We start from the raw sequence: 14448 nt of genomic DNA, 5'->3' as shown, positions 1-14448 counted from the left end.
TACAAAATACCATAATCATAGAATAAAACAATATATATTATTTAATTTCTGTTTTGTAATACATTACTCTTAATAGTCATATAATAAACAAATAAGGTTATTTTTAAAAATTTGCGTATTTGAAAGATTCAAGAATCCCGCTGTTATGTTAATCTAGTTCAAAACTAAAGTTCTCTGTAAAATTGATTTTATCAACACATGGGACTTTTCAGATGTTAGTAATAATTGATGAAATAATATATAATACTTCTTTCAAATACACAATTGATGGATTAATTAATAATTGAACATAATATATACAATATAAACTTATTTTAAAAATAAACAGAATCTTTTTTACAAATTAACTACTTACAGAACCTAATTCAATGGGTCTTGTATTATGAAACAAATAAAATATTCCTACTCACTTAACTATGATAGTATTTAATAGAAAAATTAGGAAAATAAAATTTATGGAAAATGCAATTTTTTACTAGACATATTCCACATTATTAAAGTATATTGTAAGATAAGAATGAAAACATATATCTGAATTAGATTTCAATATATAAAACAATACTTCTTAAATAATTTACATATTATTATAATTGTATCTTCAAAAGTTTTCTGAAACAACTTTATAGCTTTTTGTACACTAATTAAATCATATTATAAATTATAAAATGATAATAGAGCTATTTGCATAATATTTTCAACTAAAAAAACGTAATATTTCAACTAAAAATATATATATATGTTGCGTATAAGACATCTTATAATATTAAAATCTATACAATACATATGTTTAGTGAATGTGCACAATCTTAGAAGGTCGGTGGTCAATTAAATTGTAATGTACATTGCATTATGGAAAGCATTTTCACAGATGACAAACTTATGTATATATATATATATATATTAAAGACTTTGTATAGATTAAAGACTTAATAACGATCATAATTTCACCCTACACAATTTTGTTACTTACAACTATTCAATCAATCTAGTGTTAATAATGAATTTATTAAGTCAAATTGATATTACCATTAACTTGTTCTCTAATATTTTTCTTTCCATAAACTTTCGATAATTTAAACATCAACCACCATCTTCTTATGAATATCTGTATTACCAACAACCTGAAATCACATATAACAAATATTTTATATAATTAGCGTATCTAGAACCATCTAAAAGCTTTTACTTACAGAACAAAATTCTTCAAAACTAATTTTGCCATCTTCATCTTTGTCAGCAAATAATATTGTTTTATCAACAATTTGTTGAAGTTGAGTATCCTTTAAGTTATTGCCTACCATCATTTTCAATACTTGGAATAATTCCCCATTGCTTATAAAACCATCGTTATCCATATCATAAATTCTAAATGCAAATCTTAATTTGCTTTCTTTATCTCCCTGTTAAAAGGGAATAAAAGTATTTTTGAATGCACTATTTATATTTATTGTTATCTTGTAATAAAATTTATATATACCTTAACACTGAATTGAGAAACACCATGAATAAATTCCTTAAAATCTACTTCTCCATTGCCATCTGCATCAAATATATCTATAACACGTTGCACTAAAGGATTCTGTTGTAATTCTGGCAATGACATAAACTCATCAATACTTAAAGCACCACTGTTATCTAAATCTAACTTCCGAAATCGTTTTCCTAATCTTCTAATTTCATCAGCATCAACTAAAAAAAGAATATTTTTATATTAAAAGGTAATAAAAGGACCATAAAACTAATGTTTTTTATTAATAGTATTAGATGTATGCATATGTATGTATGTGTATACCAACAAATATGGTGGTTAATACTTCACAAGTGCTATGTATAGTTGAAGCAGTTTGAGATAAAAATAAATCAGAAGCAATATGTAAATGAAAAATGATTTAAATAAAAAGAAATTATTTTTAACATGATCTCATATAAAATTTTTATCAAATATTATTCGAATTAATTTCATAATATAATATCAGCTATTGGAAAAGTATATAAAGTATTTATTTTGAACAAATATACTTGGAACAACGATGGGTTATTTCAAGATATCAAAAATAATGTTTCATACTGACTTACAATTAGAGCATAGTTCCATAGGCAGCGAGCTTTCATTACCCTAAAAAGAAAATATGTGAAGTAAATACACACAGTATGTTAAAAAGAAGTTTATTTATAGGATTTTAAAGATAATAATCACATAATATTTTCCTTGACGAAAACAATTATAAAATCAATTACGCGTAGTATAATATACTGCTTAACTATTTACACGAATATAAATAAGCTCTAACATTTAACATGCTTAATTACCATTGTGATACTCGAGCCGGTCGATTTCTGTCAAAAATTTACCACAAAATGTCAAAATCGATCAGCAAAAACTATTTTATGATAGATGACCAGTAGAAAGCATGAGATAGGTATAGAAGAGAAACTTTAACGAAATACGTATATAGCCTATACAAGCATGAGTATACAAATTCTATAGTCTGTCCAACGAGATGAGGCACTTTGCAACCATGGCAACAAAATTTTGTTCATGTTTACTGCCTCGTCTCGTTGGATAAGCTATAGATATTTTTTGAAAATTATAATTTTTTTATTTCAAGTTAAATTACTTATTTATAATATATTTTAAAAGTAATTTCTTCATTATAAATTTTTCTATTGAAATTAATTTGGGGAATATTACGTATTGCAATCAAATGTTTTGCGATTTTCGCACTGTAGGTGTCACTTTAATCTATCAGTTCTTTTTAAATCAAAAATGTCAGTTGAAAAGTGTATGAGATATTAAAAAATTTCTTATGAATATATGTTGGTTATTTTACTAAGAAGTATTATTTTATTAAAGAATTCAATTCAAATATTATATATTACATAAATAACTATTGTGTCCCAAAGGTAATGTGAAATTACTTCAATATATAAATTTATACAACATAATAGATGTATAATAAAACCTTTTTCCTCAAAAATATCTCAAAATTTTTTAGAAGTCTATAATTTGTAACATTATGGCTCACATGGAAGCATTTCAATGTCCATCCAATGTTCCATCTGAGTATAAGGAAATTGTTTTAGATACTTTATGTAAAATGGAAAACCATATTGAAACTAGAGGATCTAGGTGAAGAGAAATTTTGTTTTAATCATTATAAAAGATGTTAAGCAATTTTAATTTCATTATGAATATAAAATATTGTTTCATAGGAATCAATGGAATTTAGATGATTTTGAAATCGGTGCACCTTTAGGCAGAGGTAAATTTGGCCGGGTTTACTTGGCTAGAGAGAAAACTACACATTATATGGTAGCATTGAAAACTTTATACAAAGTGGAATTAATGAAAGGACGTGTAGAAAAACAAGTGATGCGTGAAATTGAAATTCAAACACACTTAAGGTAAGGTTATTATCTTGTGCTTTAATTTTTTGTTCATAAATAAAAATATATTGTAAGAATATTTTTTAGGCATCCTCATATTCTGCAAATGTTAACGTATTTTCATGATCATAAGCGCATCTATCTTGTATTAGAGTTTGCTGCTCGAGGAGAATTATATAAGGAATTAAAGAGACAACCAAATGAAAGATTTAATGAACACTTGTATGTATTTTTTTAATTAATTTATAATTTATAATTAATTAATACATATATTTACTTTTAATTGTCATTATTATTCTTCAGATCTGCCAAGTATACTTATCAAGTAGCGGATGCTTTAGAATACTGTCATAGAAATAATGTAATTCATAGAGATATAAAACCTGAAAATTTATTACTTACATATGAAGGTAATGTAAAATTGGCAGACTTTGGATGGTCTGTCCATGCACCATCATCTAAGTAAGTATATTTATAATTATAATTAATAATTACATAGTAGTAAAGCAACGTTTACTATCAATAACAATAACTGCAGGAGGAATACATTGTGTGGAACATTAGATTACTTACCTCCAGAAATGGTAACAGGACAAACATATGATATATATGTCGATCATTGGTGTTTAGGTATTCTCTGTTATGAATTTCTTGTGGGTAAACCACCTTTTCTTAGTGATTCACAGCAAGAAACTTACGTGAAAATAAAAACAATAAACATACAGTGGCCAGAACAAATTACACCAGGAGCTAAAGATTTGATATCAAGGGTAATTCTTGCATATGTTTGCTGTAATTTTTTATTTAAACAAATCATCATTTTTATATTAATTACAGTTAATTAAACGGAGAAGCTCGGAAAGAATCTCTATGGCTGCTGTAAAAAGACATTTTTGGATAATGAAATATAAAGACATACATTAGTTTTAAAGGAATAACAAAAATTATTTGAAATATATTTTTTATTACAAGACAATTATTATTAATGAAATATAAAGACTTACATTAGTTTTAAGGGAATAACAAAAATTATTTGAAATATATTTTTTAAATTGGTATATAAAATTATTTCAATAATAACATAATTTTTATGGCCAATTTAAATTAATCCCTGTTACATCTAATGCGACTATATCGATTTCGACATTAAGAATGTCGCATAAACTTGGTTTAGTTCGACCAAAATCTCCATGCACAAATTCTTTTACATATGTTCCAGCTTGTGTTTTGATATCTAATACAAAAAACATATTAGCATCCTCAGTAGTAATATCCAACTTTTTTAATTCCTGAGGCTCAACCCAGCGAGCTCTCATTTCATATATTAACCGTTCTCTGGGACTTAAAGGTCGTCTATGCAATACTCTCACTGGTGTCTTTTGTATTATTTTCACACGTTTCAAATCATTTAATTTTTTAAGAGATAACACGTTCTTAGATGCATTACGACAAACACAAAGTGCTCGGTAAAACTTTGTTTTAACATTTTCGCCTTCTTTTAATTTTTTCAAATCATATTTGGATAAAACTTTTAAGTTTGACGTGATTTGTACTTGCTTTGAGGATTGGTTAATTTTATTGACTAAATTTGATAGTAACTCTTCTGTTATTTTGGTCATTCGAGGATTAATTAATTCAACAGCGAATGGCCTTCCAGAATATATGTTTCTAACATCCACATCTTCTCTTCCAGATGACAAAAATTTAATAGCTATATATGAAAAGCAGGTATTCAATTTTGACTGAAATATTGTTAATTATAATATTAAAAGTTTTAGAACACCCAACTTACTTTGAGCTTTTGTTACTTCAGCAATAGGATTACACAATATGTCTTGAACAGATGTTTGCATCTTTTTTTCTCCATTTATGAACCATGGAGTTTGACTGAGTTCTCTTGATAATTTATTATACCGCCCTGAAGTTATAATTCATTTAATAATTTATATTATAATTATACTTTTAATAAGGAATATTACCTCCTATAAAAATACTTGAATGTGAACATATGATATTTTCTACATTAATGCTATCAGATGTATCAAATGACACAGCTTTAAAGTATTGAAAAAATTCTTTGTCTATTATTTTGGTCATTAGAGTCTCTATACTTTTCCTGCTAAATCTATTCTCGTTATATTTTCTTTTCCGTTTATTCCCTGTGTTATTTGTCCCTTTACACAATAATCTAAGACAAAAAATATTTTATTGTAATGGAAATAACATATTTCTAGAAATAAAATAATTCTAAACTTACAATGTTTCACATTCTTTCTCATTAAATTTGTATGTTAGAATAATTTCAATCAGAAATGGAGAAGGTGTCATTGAATCTACTTGTTTTTTAATAGCCAATTCTAATTTCGGAGTCATTATCCATTTCCAAACATCTTTAACACTTTGCAGTTTAACTTTAAAATCTAGCAATGCATCTTCTGAAAGATTAAGTTGGTTGGCGCATTGTATATGCAAAAAACGTTCTCTGACACTGATGCACACTGGTATTGTTAATGCACATATAAATGTTCCACTATCATAATTTTGTTTGTCTACTTCAACTTGAATCTGTTTGTAAAATTATTTGAAATTTATATCAAATGTCTATATACATTTTAAAACAGATGCTTCAACATACTTTTCCAATAACTTGTTCTTGTGTCTTATTTTGTAGAATTCCTAAACAGGTTATGCACGGTATCTCATCGTTAAAAGAGATATCTTCTGCTTTAATATACCCAACCTATAAAAGAATTTAAATATTGAATCAAAAATTTAAAAATTATAGTATTTAAAACATACATCTTTTGCATATTTAATAGGATCTTCGTAACAATCTAGCGTACGCCACCCAACAAAACGAAAACAACATCTTAAGCAACAATTTTGCAGTTGCAAAAAATTAAAAATACGTTTTTCACTTTCCGTAGCGTTCATTTTAAAAAAAATTCTGTAACATAGTATTTCAACGTTAAGAGAATATCAATTAAAATAAAAGTTTTCAATCATCGTGTTTACGTTAACCTGCTGAGAATATAATCACACACATTTCTAAATATTTAAATAAAAGTTTATATACAGATTACATTTAAATCGTATTATCTTATCTTCAATTATTGGCAATTAGTCTATTGAAGTGAAAAAACTGAAGTATCTATAACGTAAAATTATTAAATGCAAAAATAACACGATGCTTCGTACGGATTGAACACATCTTTCTTATTGACTTTGCTAAAAAATATGATGGACGGTTACAATGTCATCTATTACTAGTGTAAATAGTTATAAGTTTTAAGTTATATTCTGTTGCAACAGGTACCTGATTAATTTGTAGATATAGTAACGTAGCATTTAACATCATGCCTATTTTAAGGAAAAAATCTAATAAAAAAGTAAATGCGGAAAATGGCAACGACAATTTAATTGGAGGTTAATTATTGTTTTACTAATTATTTTAAAAAATTCCTCAATTAACACATTATTAAAAGTATGTGTATATCGACGAAATAATGCTTTATTTTTTCATGACAGATATAACCATTGATGACTTTGCAAATTCATCACGGACACACACAAGATTTAAAAAGGCAGTGATAAATGTCTCCTCTGAAGGTTACCTTGTTAATACATTTCAATCAACTTTGTGTTATGCCATTTCTGTCTAGTATAAGAAATTCCACTTATTTATTTGTATCGTTGAATGAATAGTCTATAACAAATCTTTTCATCCAATTCTATCTGTACAGTGAAGGAAGCAACAACAGAGAAAAAAACTTTCTGGAGCAAAATGAATGAAAGTCATCAAGGTAATCTGGGTGATTTGAATAAGTCAAAAAAAAATATTAAAGGTAGATACTTTTAGAAATAATCAGTTATGAAGTTCCATTTTTCCATGTTCCATTTTTAGCTAACAATTAAACTTAAATTAATCTTATTTTATAGGTGCATTAACAAATCAAAGAAGAAACAAAAAGACAAATTCCTTTGAGAGCACCACAGAAGAAGAAGAAGGTAAAATAAACAGAAACTATGAAACGGTAAAATTCAAGAAGAATTCCTGAAATAAAGGACAAATTATATTTTTATATTATTTAGGTGTAGATTATCCATTGGATATATGGTTTATTATATCTGAATATATTAGTCCAGAGGCTGTGGGAAAATTTGCTCAAATATGTAGAAGTTCTTATCATGTGGTAACAACAGGAAAATTTTGGTTTCATTTGTACAAGACGTAAGTTTTCCTTTATGTAAGAACATAATAATCTAGAATTATGATAATACATAGGATATTAAGGATATTAAGTAAAGCATAATATAGTTACTATAGGTTTGTTCCTGGTTTACCAGAGCGTCTACAACCACAATGTATGGTTCGTACACACGGACTCCGTGCTTGTGTTATCAGAACATTACATTACACTTATTTTTCCTTGAAGAAAGAAATTGATAATGTGTCCTATTTAAGACAAGATCAGCCACATTCACTTGTTAAAAGACAGTGCTGTCTTATGTGGCATAAGGTATGCAATATACGTAATATTACTATTGAATCATTTAGTAAAATTAATTAATCATAAATTACTTATTGATATTTTTTTTAGGAAGGGAAAAAGCGATGGTATTTCTATTTCAAATTAAAAGAGTTGCCAAAAGCTAACGATAATTCATTAAAACTGAAAACGAAGATCAATGGTAAAAAGACAGATTTTCTTGAAATGTTAGAAGATGTAGCTGTGAATTTGGAAGAGGGCTGCAAGATACTCAGGGTATTCATTTTACTATGAGACAATTATCTCTAATGCATAATGCATTGTTACGGTAAATAGCAATTTATGCAATATTGTACAATTTATAGGTAACTTGTTTAAAATATAGTATGTTGCCACCAGTAATTGGCTTGATTTTGCAATCAGTATCGATGACTTTGATGCCCGGTTTTAAAGATCATCGATTACAACTCGGATTTGGAACATCAGATGTCCCTAATACATTAACAAATCAAGTTATTTTAAATGATGTTGTTAGCTATCAAATTCTAGATTGGTGGCATCCGACTTATCCCCACCAAGATTCAATAACTACTATTGAATTACCACAAAGTGATTCTTGGGATCAGAGCTTATTATAAGGAAAATTCCATATTTCATAATCGAGCAGCTAGATCATAAGTACGACTGTAATATAAATACTTCTATGTAAATAATACATTAAATGTCTGTTAAATTTAAAGATTTGGACACTTGTTCTTCAAAATTTCACGAGTCAAAAAATGGAAAAAAAGGATAAGAGAAATGTTAAATGATATACAGACAAATCTACATATACAAATACTGTGTTATTACAACTAATAAATGACATAAAATAAGAGAGTTTAAATTAGTTTATTTAAAAATTAAGGAAATAGAGAAAAAAGCAATATTATCTTTTGATTGCGGTTTCAACAGCGTGTAGCAATTCTTTCATATAAAGCACATTTGAAATTGAAATCTGCATTTCTGTAATCTGAAATATAATTTATATGTATAATGAAACAATTTTTACATGGTGAAAAATAAATTATTTGACAATAGATTTTACCATATTAGCATAAGCTTGTACATCAACTTGTAACTGAATTCGTATTTTTTCATCATCGCTGATTCCTTGAACTTCGGAAGTAAGGGACCCCGTGGATTTGTCGCGTATTTTTTTCAATCTTCTTAAACTCTCTTCAGTTTTTTGCACTGAAGTTAATACGTCTGTTACAGAAGCTAGATAACTGCAACAATTCAATATAACAAAATTTTACAAATGTTATAATTTTCAATAATAACTATTTCTTTTTTCCTTACTGTTCAGTTAACTCAGAAAGAGCCAATTCCAACCAATAATTAACATTATCTGGTATTATCTTTTTGTAATCTGCATGAAAATTGAGGAGGAACACAAGAATATTTTTTACATAAGAGCATGGTTTCGTTGGTACATCCCTTTTTGTTCGTCTAAATAATCTCGGAATATCACTGACTTGTTTCAAATGTATTACACATTGTTTCAATAATTCATCCACTATTTCTTTTGTAATTTGTGGCCAAATTGTTTTTAAATTCTTTATCGTTTCATCGAGAGAATCTGCGAAAAAAACATATAAGTAATGATATAGAAAATTTGAATAAGAATATAATATTAATATTTTTCTTGTTGTAACCTTTTAGTAGTGTCAATATCCTTGGACTTTCCTGTTTAAATTTCGATCGAGCTATTTCCAAAATAAATGGAAGTATATTTGCAAATTTTTCTACATCTTTATACAAACAAATTAGGAAGTTAAGTTTTGTGGAATGTTCTACCTTGTTTAAGTTGCTTATTTCATTTTCTATCGGCCATACCTTTACATAAAAAAAAATTAGAATTTTTAATTGTTTAAGTATCATATATTATATTATTTTTTTAAATTAAATATACTTCTTTAAGCACTATTTGAATCCATATTCGATATCTGGCACATATCTGAAGACTGAATTTCCAAAATTTATGAAACAGTTGATGCAGATATACATTATTATCCCAAATGGTTTGTAGATTTTCCCATATAATACAAGTTGCATAAAGAGAAAAATCATCTTGTGTAAGGAATTCCAATGTTCCTTTTACAGATGCTGGTGATATTGATTCAGTTAAAACTGTCTCAATTGCACTAGCTATTTCTTGAAATTTAATTTGAAAATATACTGGTAAATTCCACTTTTTCAGAAAGTTTTTATATTGCGAATTCTTTTGTAATGCAATTAAAGATTCGGGTGTAATACACTCAGTTTCCAATTTTTCTAAAAACTCCAGGGTTGCTACATATCTCTGAAATTATGAAATGTTACATACTATATTACTATAGTATAACTTTACTTACTTACTGAATGAAATAATATTGGATCTCCAGGAGCAAAGATATATTTTATATATTGCTCAATTTTTTCTTCTACATCAATCCAAAAACTGTTCACCAAAAAATTAAAACCTTTCACAGAAAGTCTGTAAAAAAAGATTTAGAAATATTTCTGTACAATGACATATATAATTTGGCTTTAATAAAATGCATACCTATTTGGATATAATGTAATGTCTAATAATTGTTTAAGTTCTACATTTAAAATGTTCAGTAACCTATTGTATATATTTTGTAGACCTAGTAAATCAGTTTTCAAGTTTTCCATATTAATTACGTTATGAATCAATGGACCAACAATCTCTTTCCTTACTAAATCTTCTGCATCACTTATTTTATCAAGTGTAACATAAATTCCTAAGCAACGAATTAATAAAAAAGAATTTTTTTCTTGTATACTTGCCAAGAAAAATTCATTGAGGTGTGTCATATAAGACTGTTCAAGTTCTTCAGCTACCTATATTACAATATAACATTTCTGTCATTAATAAGAATAATAAATCTATGTTCAATTTTTTAAAGATATGCATACTTTTTGGTTTTCATTGATAATGTTCAGTTTGCACCTAGACATATGAAATCCTAATTGATTAAATTCTGCAGCAGCTTGTTCTAAAATATCTATTTTAACAGGACTTTCAAGGAATGTGTTTAAAGACAATATAGTTGAAAGTTTATTCAAAGACTTATAAATATGCTGTAAGCTGAATACACTTCGCTTGTATTCTCGTGTTTTCTTATTTTCGTTCATATTATGAGTAATTGCTGTAACTTCGTCATCCAGGATCTGCTGTACTTGCTATCATAAAAAGTATATTACTAATAACACTTAAAATTTAGTATTTTAGTATTATAAATATATTTTCTCATTGAATTTACCATTACTTCTTCCCTTAATTGTCCTAAAGGTGTTTGTAAGTCACTTATAGCCTTATCCAAACCAATCATATTACTTGATAAATTTACAAAATCTGTATAATCTCGATTGATTAAATCAATCATAGCAGACCTTAACAATTTCAAGTATATTCCAAGATCATCACGCATTGTTTCTAATTTTGTGCTCTTTCTGTGTTCTTGGAGAAAGGTATCAACATTGAAATTTTCCTAGAAATTGTTAATATAAAAGGTATCATAATAAATTGAATTTCTACGTTAAAACACATTTTAATATTGACTTACTTGAATAAAATCAACTTCAGAAAAACATAGATCATTTGGAGCTTTTGGTAAATTAATATTTTCCTTCGACATAGTAATAGATTTCTTACCATTAACCTTTTTCTATAAGGAATTAATTTTTCCTATTATTTAATCATACAAATTAATATATACATTCATAACTTTTCATTAAAATATACAATGTTATCACAGAGCCCATCCATAGTTAATTTACTTAATAAAATTTGACAATTAACACCAGTTGATGTCATTAAAAAAATATTTCAGACAGCATAAGACTGTGAAGTCAAAAATTCTTTGCAACAACCTTTATATGTGAATTAATTCAAAATATAACACATATACATAGTACATGAATATATTATCGATAATTACAAGATGAATTTAAAAATTGTTCTTAGAGTATCTAACATATTGAAAAACTTTATCAAGTATGCTTTTTTTAATGACATTGAAACATAATGGTTCTTTACCCAACTTGACGCATGTATATGTACATATGTATAAACCCCTAACGCACGCACGCGTACAATACAATACAGTTAAACGAATAGGACGGAGAGCAATTCATATTCGTGACTAACAGTAAATAATCTACATTTGTATTGATGAGAAATTAGTGCCGTAAAACAAAATCCAACGAAAGGGAATTTATAGTGTTTTGTTCAATGTTCGTTTACGAAAAACTTTCATAAAAAAATACTAGGGTATTTTCGAAGACAGAATAGCTGTGAAGCCATCACCAAGGAACTTGACAAGTTTTACTACTTTTAGTGAAATTTATTTTCAAAATGGCAGCTACGAGAAGATTGCAAAAGGTAAATCAAAGTTTCTGTCAACGAGGAACGATAGTACATTGAATATGTGAAAAACATTCCAAAATACAGTATCGACATTTCAACACACTCGTCATGTACATGTTTAACAGGATTAATTTTCATAGCATCTTCTAAATGATGTCGAAGTTTCCCATGATGATATAGAATATTGGATACTTTCAATATTATTTGTTAATATTTATCCTTAAAGTGTTTAAAATTTTCTCTAATGATATGAATTAAAATTTTCATTATTCGTTCTAAGAATGTTTTTTTGATTATTGTAGTTTTTAGTAATAATTTCGATGATAACCATTGTATCACTTTTAGGAACTTGGTGATTTAAGAGCTTCGGCAATGAAAAATTTTACAAATATTCAAGTAGATGAATCGAATATACTCACTTGGCAAGGTCTCATACTACCGGTATGTTTTGATGTACCATTCTATTTTAGAAATCTAATCTAATCTAATCTAACCTAACCTAATCCTATTTGTAAAGACAACTATAGTTAGATATACGCAATGCTGTACTACAATTTGATTTTGGAAACATTGGAATGATTGTATATGTCGTTTTCAAAATTTAATCGGTAACATAATGATACAAGTTCTAATTATATCTGACATATATCTTTTTTGTTATTTTTTCTTTTAGAAATGCTTGTCATTCTTACTTCTTAAAATGTTTTAGGATAATCCACCATATAATAAAGGAGCATTCCGCATTGAAATAAACTTTCCCGCAGAGTATCCTTTTAAGCCCCCAAAAATAAACTTTAAAACAAAAATATATCATCCAAATGTGGATGAGAAAGGACAAGTGTGCTTACCAATTATAAGTGCTGAAAACTGGAAACCAGCTACAAAAACAGACCAAGGTTAAATTTTCTTTGCATTGTTTTCTTGTTGTAATATAAAAGAATAAGTAATACATAATTGATTTACAGTTGTACAAGCTTTGATAGCATTAGTAAATGATCCTGAACCAGAGCATCCTTTAAGGGCAGATCTTGCAGAAGAATTTTTAAAGGATAGAAAAAAGTTTTTAAAAAATGCGGAAGAGTTCACAAAAAAGCATGCAGAAAAAAGGCGGGAATCGTCATCATCTAACGAATAACCACGAGTGACCAATTTTACTCACCATGATGCCTGCCACTCGTCAGCTAATTTAATTCAAACCACGATAGACTTCTCTGTTACATGAAAAGCAAGTTGAATAAGATACATGTGTACAGTATTGGTTAACTACTGACAATGATATTAATATGTGCAAATTGTAATGTTTATAAAGTGGATAAACAAATTTTTCAGAGCAAAGTAAAAATATAATAAACTAACTGTATAATATTGTATACAATTTGTATTTTGAAGTTGTTATATGGATATGCGATCCATATGATTTTAAGAAGCATAAAAAACATCACCTGCTCTTTTTTCTGTTGAAAGCAAGGCAATTATATTTCATTGTGACAAATATGACATTATAGAGTAATGTATTTACCTTCAATGTTAAGAAATTACAAACATGTTAACTCTTCAAATTATGGATAAATTTTGATTCAGATCAATCAAATCTACAAACATTAAATAATTATTACAAATGTACATAAAATATTTGTAATTGTTAAATTGATCATATTGGTACTGTAATCGTGTTTCGATTTTAAGTTTAATTGAGAGTACTTTTCTTAATGTTATCTTGAGAATATAATTTTATCTTCTAATACAAAAGATTAATTCGTAACTTAATCTTTCACATCCATTTACAATTGAATTACTTTCCGTGTATATCTATCTTTTATAGTAATATTACTCTATTAAACAGTGAAAAATTAAATTAATATCTTCATTATTTCGTTATTTTATGTGGCATATGACACTGTATAATAATTCAACTGTAAATTCTGAAATATCAATATTAGCATTTAAACAATTTTAAATATATCTTACCTCACTGATTACATGCGTATATAATAAAGAGATACTATTGTATTTAACGCATTCGTGACGTGATCAACTACACATAACATGTGCGGTATCAACGGATCACATCATTGTGACATGTGTTTATTTGACAAGAAATGTTAGAAAATGGAATAAAAAGGGATTGGACAGAATTAATATGATATTCTTGTA

At 27.1% G+C, this 14448-nt stretch overlaps 6 protein-coding genes across 13 annotated transcripts; 3 read left to right on the top strand and 3 right to left on the bottom strand.

Moving 5' to 3' along the window:
* Positions 1-18: 18 nt before the first annotated feature.
* On the bottom strand, positions 19-2464 carry LOC132907221 (calcineurin subunit B type 2). The gene is made up of 5 exons (XM_060960097.1): positions 2311-2464; positions 2077-2116; positions 1478-1689; positions 1191-1400; positions 19-1121 (listed from the first exon to the last, which is right to left on the bottom strand). Exons 1-5 carry the CDS (start codon positions 2311-2313, stop codon positions 1074-1076), a joined length of 513 nt encoding a protein of 170 aa, XP_060816080.1. The 5' UTR covers positions 2314-2464; the 3' UTR covers positions 19-1073.
* A 496-nt stretch (positions 2465-2960) lies between these two features.
* Positions 2961-4560, top strand: LOC132907211 (aurora kinase B). Its single transcript, XM_060960074.1, has 6 exons — positions 2961-3130; positions 3214-3405; positions 3475-3609; positions 3691-3849; positions 3926-4157; positions 4225-4560. The coding sequence occupies exons 1-6, from the start codon at positions 3018-3020 to the stop codon at positions 4309-4311; spliced, it is 918 nt and encodes a 305-aa protein (XP_060816057.1). The 5' UTR covers positions 2961-3017; the 3' UTR covers positions 4312-4560.
* On the bottom strand, positions 4332-6841 carry LOC132907195 (tRNA pseudouridine synthase Pus10). Of its 4 annotated transcripts, none has more exons than XM_060960047.1 (7): positions 6704-6808; positions 6187-6334; positions 6023-6127; positions 5645-5952; positions 5367-5575; positions 5180-5305; positions 4332-5098 (listed from the first exon to the last, which is right to left on the bottom strand). In XM_060960047.1, the coding sequence occupies exons 1-7, from the start codon at positions 6733-6735 to the stop codon at positions 4476-4478; spliced, it is 1551 nt and encodes a 516-aa protein (XP_060816030.1). In that variant the 5' UTR covers positions 6736-6808; the 3' UTR covers positions 4332-4475. The 4 variants fall into 4 exon arrangements, with proteins under 4 accessions (XP_060816030.1, XP_060816032.1, XP_060816031.1 ...); XM_060960049.1 differs by lacking the exon at positions 6704-6808 and adding an exon at positions 6471-6604; XM_060960048.1 differs by lacking the exon at positions 6704-6808 and adding an exon at positions 6403-6521.
* Positions 6518-8616, top strand: LOC132907203 (putative transmembrane protein 183BP). 3 transcript variants are annotated; one of them, XM_060960060.1, is made up of 8 exons: positions 6673-6813; positions 6916-6996; positions 7131-7232; positions 7327-7395; positions 7480-7618; positions 7715-7907; positions 7989-8153; positions 8243-8616. In XM_060960060.1, exons 1-8 carry the CDS (start codon positions 6744-6746, stop codon positions 8513-8515), a joined length of 1092 nt encoding a protein of 363 aa, XP_060816043.1. In that variant the 5' UTR covers positions 6673-6743; the 3' UTR covers positions 8516-8616. The 3 variants fall into 3 exon arrangements, with proteins under 3 accessions (XP_060816044.1, XP_060816043.1, XP_060816042.1); XM_060960059.1 differs by having other exon boundaries at positions 7706-7907; XM_060960061.1 differs by lacking the exons at positions 6673-6813; positions 6916-6996 and adding an exon at positions 6518-6658 and having other exon boundaries at positions 7706-7907.
* Positions 8617-8752: 136 nt separating this feature from the next.
* On the bottom strand, positions 8753-12094 carry LOC132907186 (conserved oligomeric Golgi complex subunit 2). Of its 3 annotated transcripts, none has more exons than XM_060960032.1 (11): positions 11989-12094; positions 11492-11613; positions 11189-11416; positions 10842-11108; positions 10465-10766; positions 10278-10395; positions 9832-10221; positions 9575-9755; positions 9219-9498; positions 8965-9145; positions 8753-8889 (listed from the first exon to the last, which is right to left on the bottom strand). In XM_060960032.1, the coding sequence occupies exons 2-11, from the start codon at positions 11561-11563 to the stop codon at positions 8806-8808; spliced, it is 2103 nt and encodes a 700-aa protein (XP_060816015.1). In that variant the 5' UTR covers positions 11564-11613; positions 11989-12094; the 3' UTR covers positions 8753-8805. The 3 variants fall into 3 exon arrangements, with proteins under 3 accessions (XP_060816015.1, XP_060816014.1, XP_060816017.1); XM_060960031.1 differs by lacking the exon at positions 11989-12094 and adding an exon at positions 11706-11987; XM_060960034.1 differs by lacking the exons at positions 9575-9755; positions 9832-10221; positions 11989-12094 and adding an exon at positions 11706-11987 and having other exon boundaries at positions 10274-10395.
* A 74-nt stretch (positions 12095-12168) lies between these two features.
* On the top strand, positions 12169-14433 carry LOC132907222 (ubiquitin-conjugating enzyme E2 L3). Its single transcript, XM_060960099.1, has 4 exons — positions 12169-12309; positions 12640-12735; positions 13004-13190; positions 13260-14433. Exons 1-4 carry the CDS (start codon positions 12283-12285, stop codon positions 13427-13429), a joined length of 480 nt encoding a protein of 159 aa, XP_060816082.1. The 5' UTR covers positions 12169-12282; the 3' UTR covers positions 13430-14433.
* Positions 14434-14448: the final 15 nt, after the last annotated feature.

Source organism: Bombus pascuorum, chromosome 5 (assembly GCF_905332965.1).
Source record: "Bombus pascuorum chromosome 5, iyBomPasc1.1, whole genome shotgun sequence".
NCBI classification, from domain to species: domain Eukaryota; kingdom Metazoa; phylum Arthropoda; class Insecta; order Hymenoptera; family Apidae; genus Bombus; species Bombus pascuorum.
Note: the sequence above shows the minus strand (reverse complement) of the source record. Positions and strands in the feature narration are given on the sequence as shown.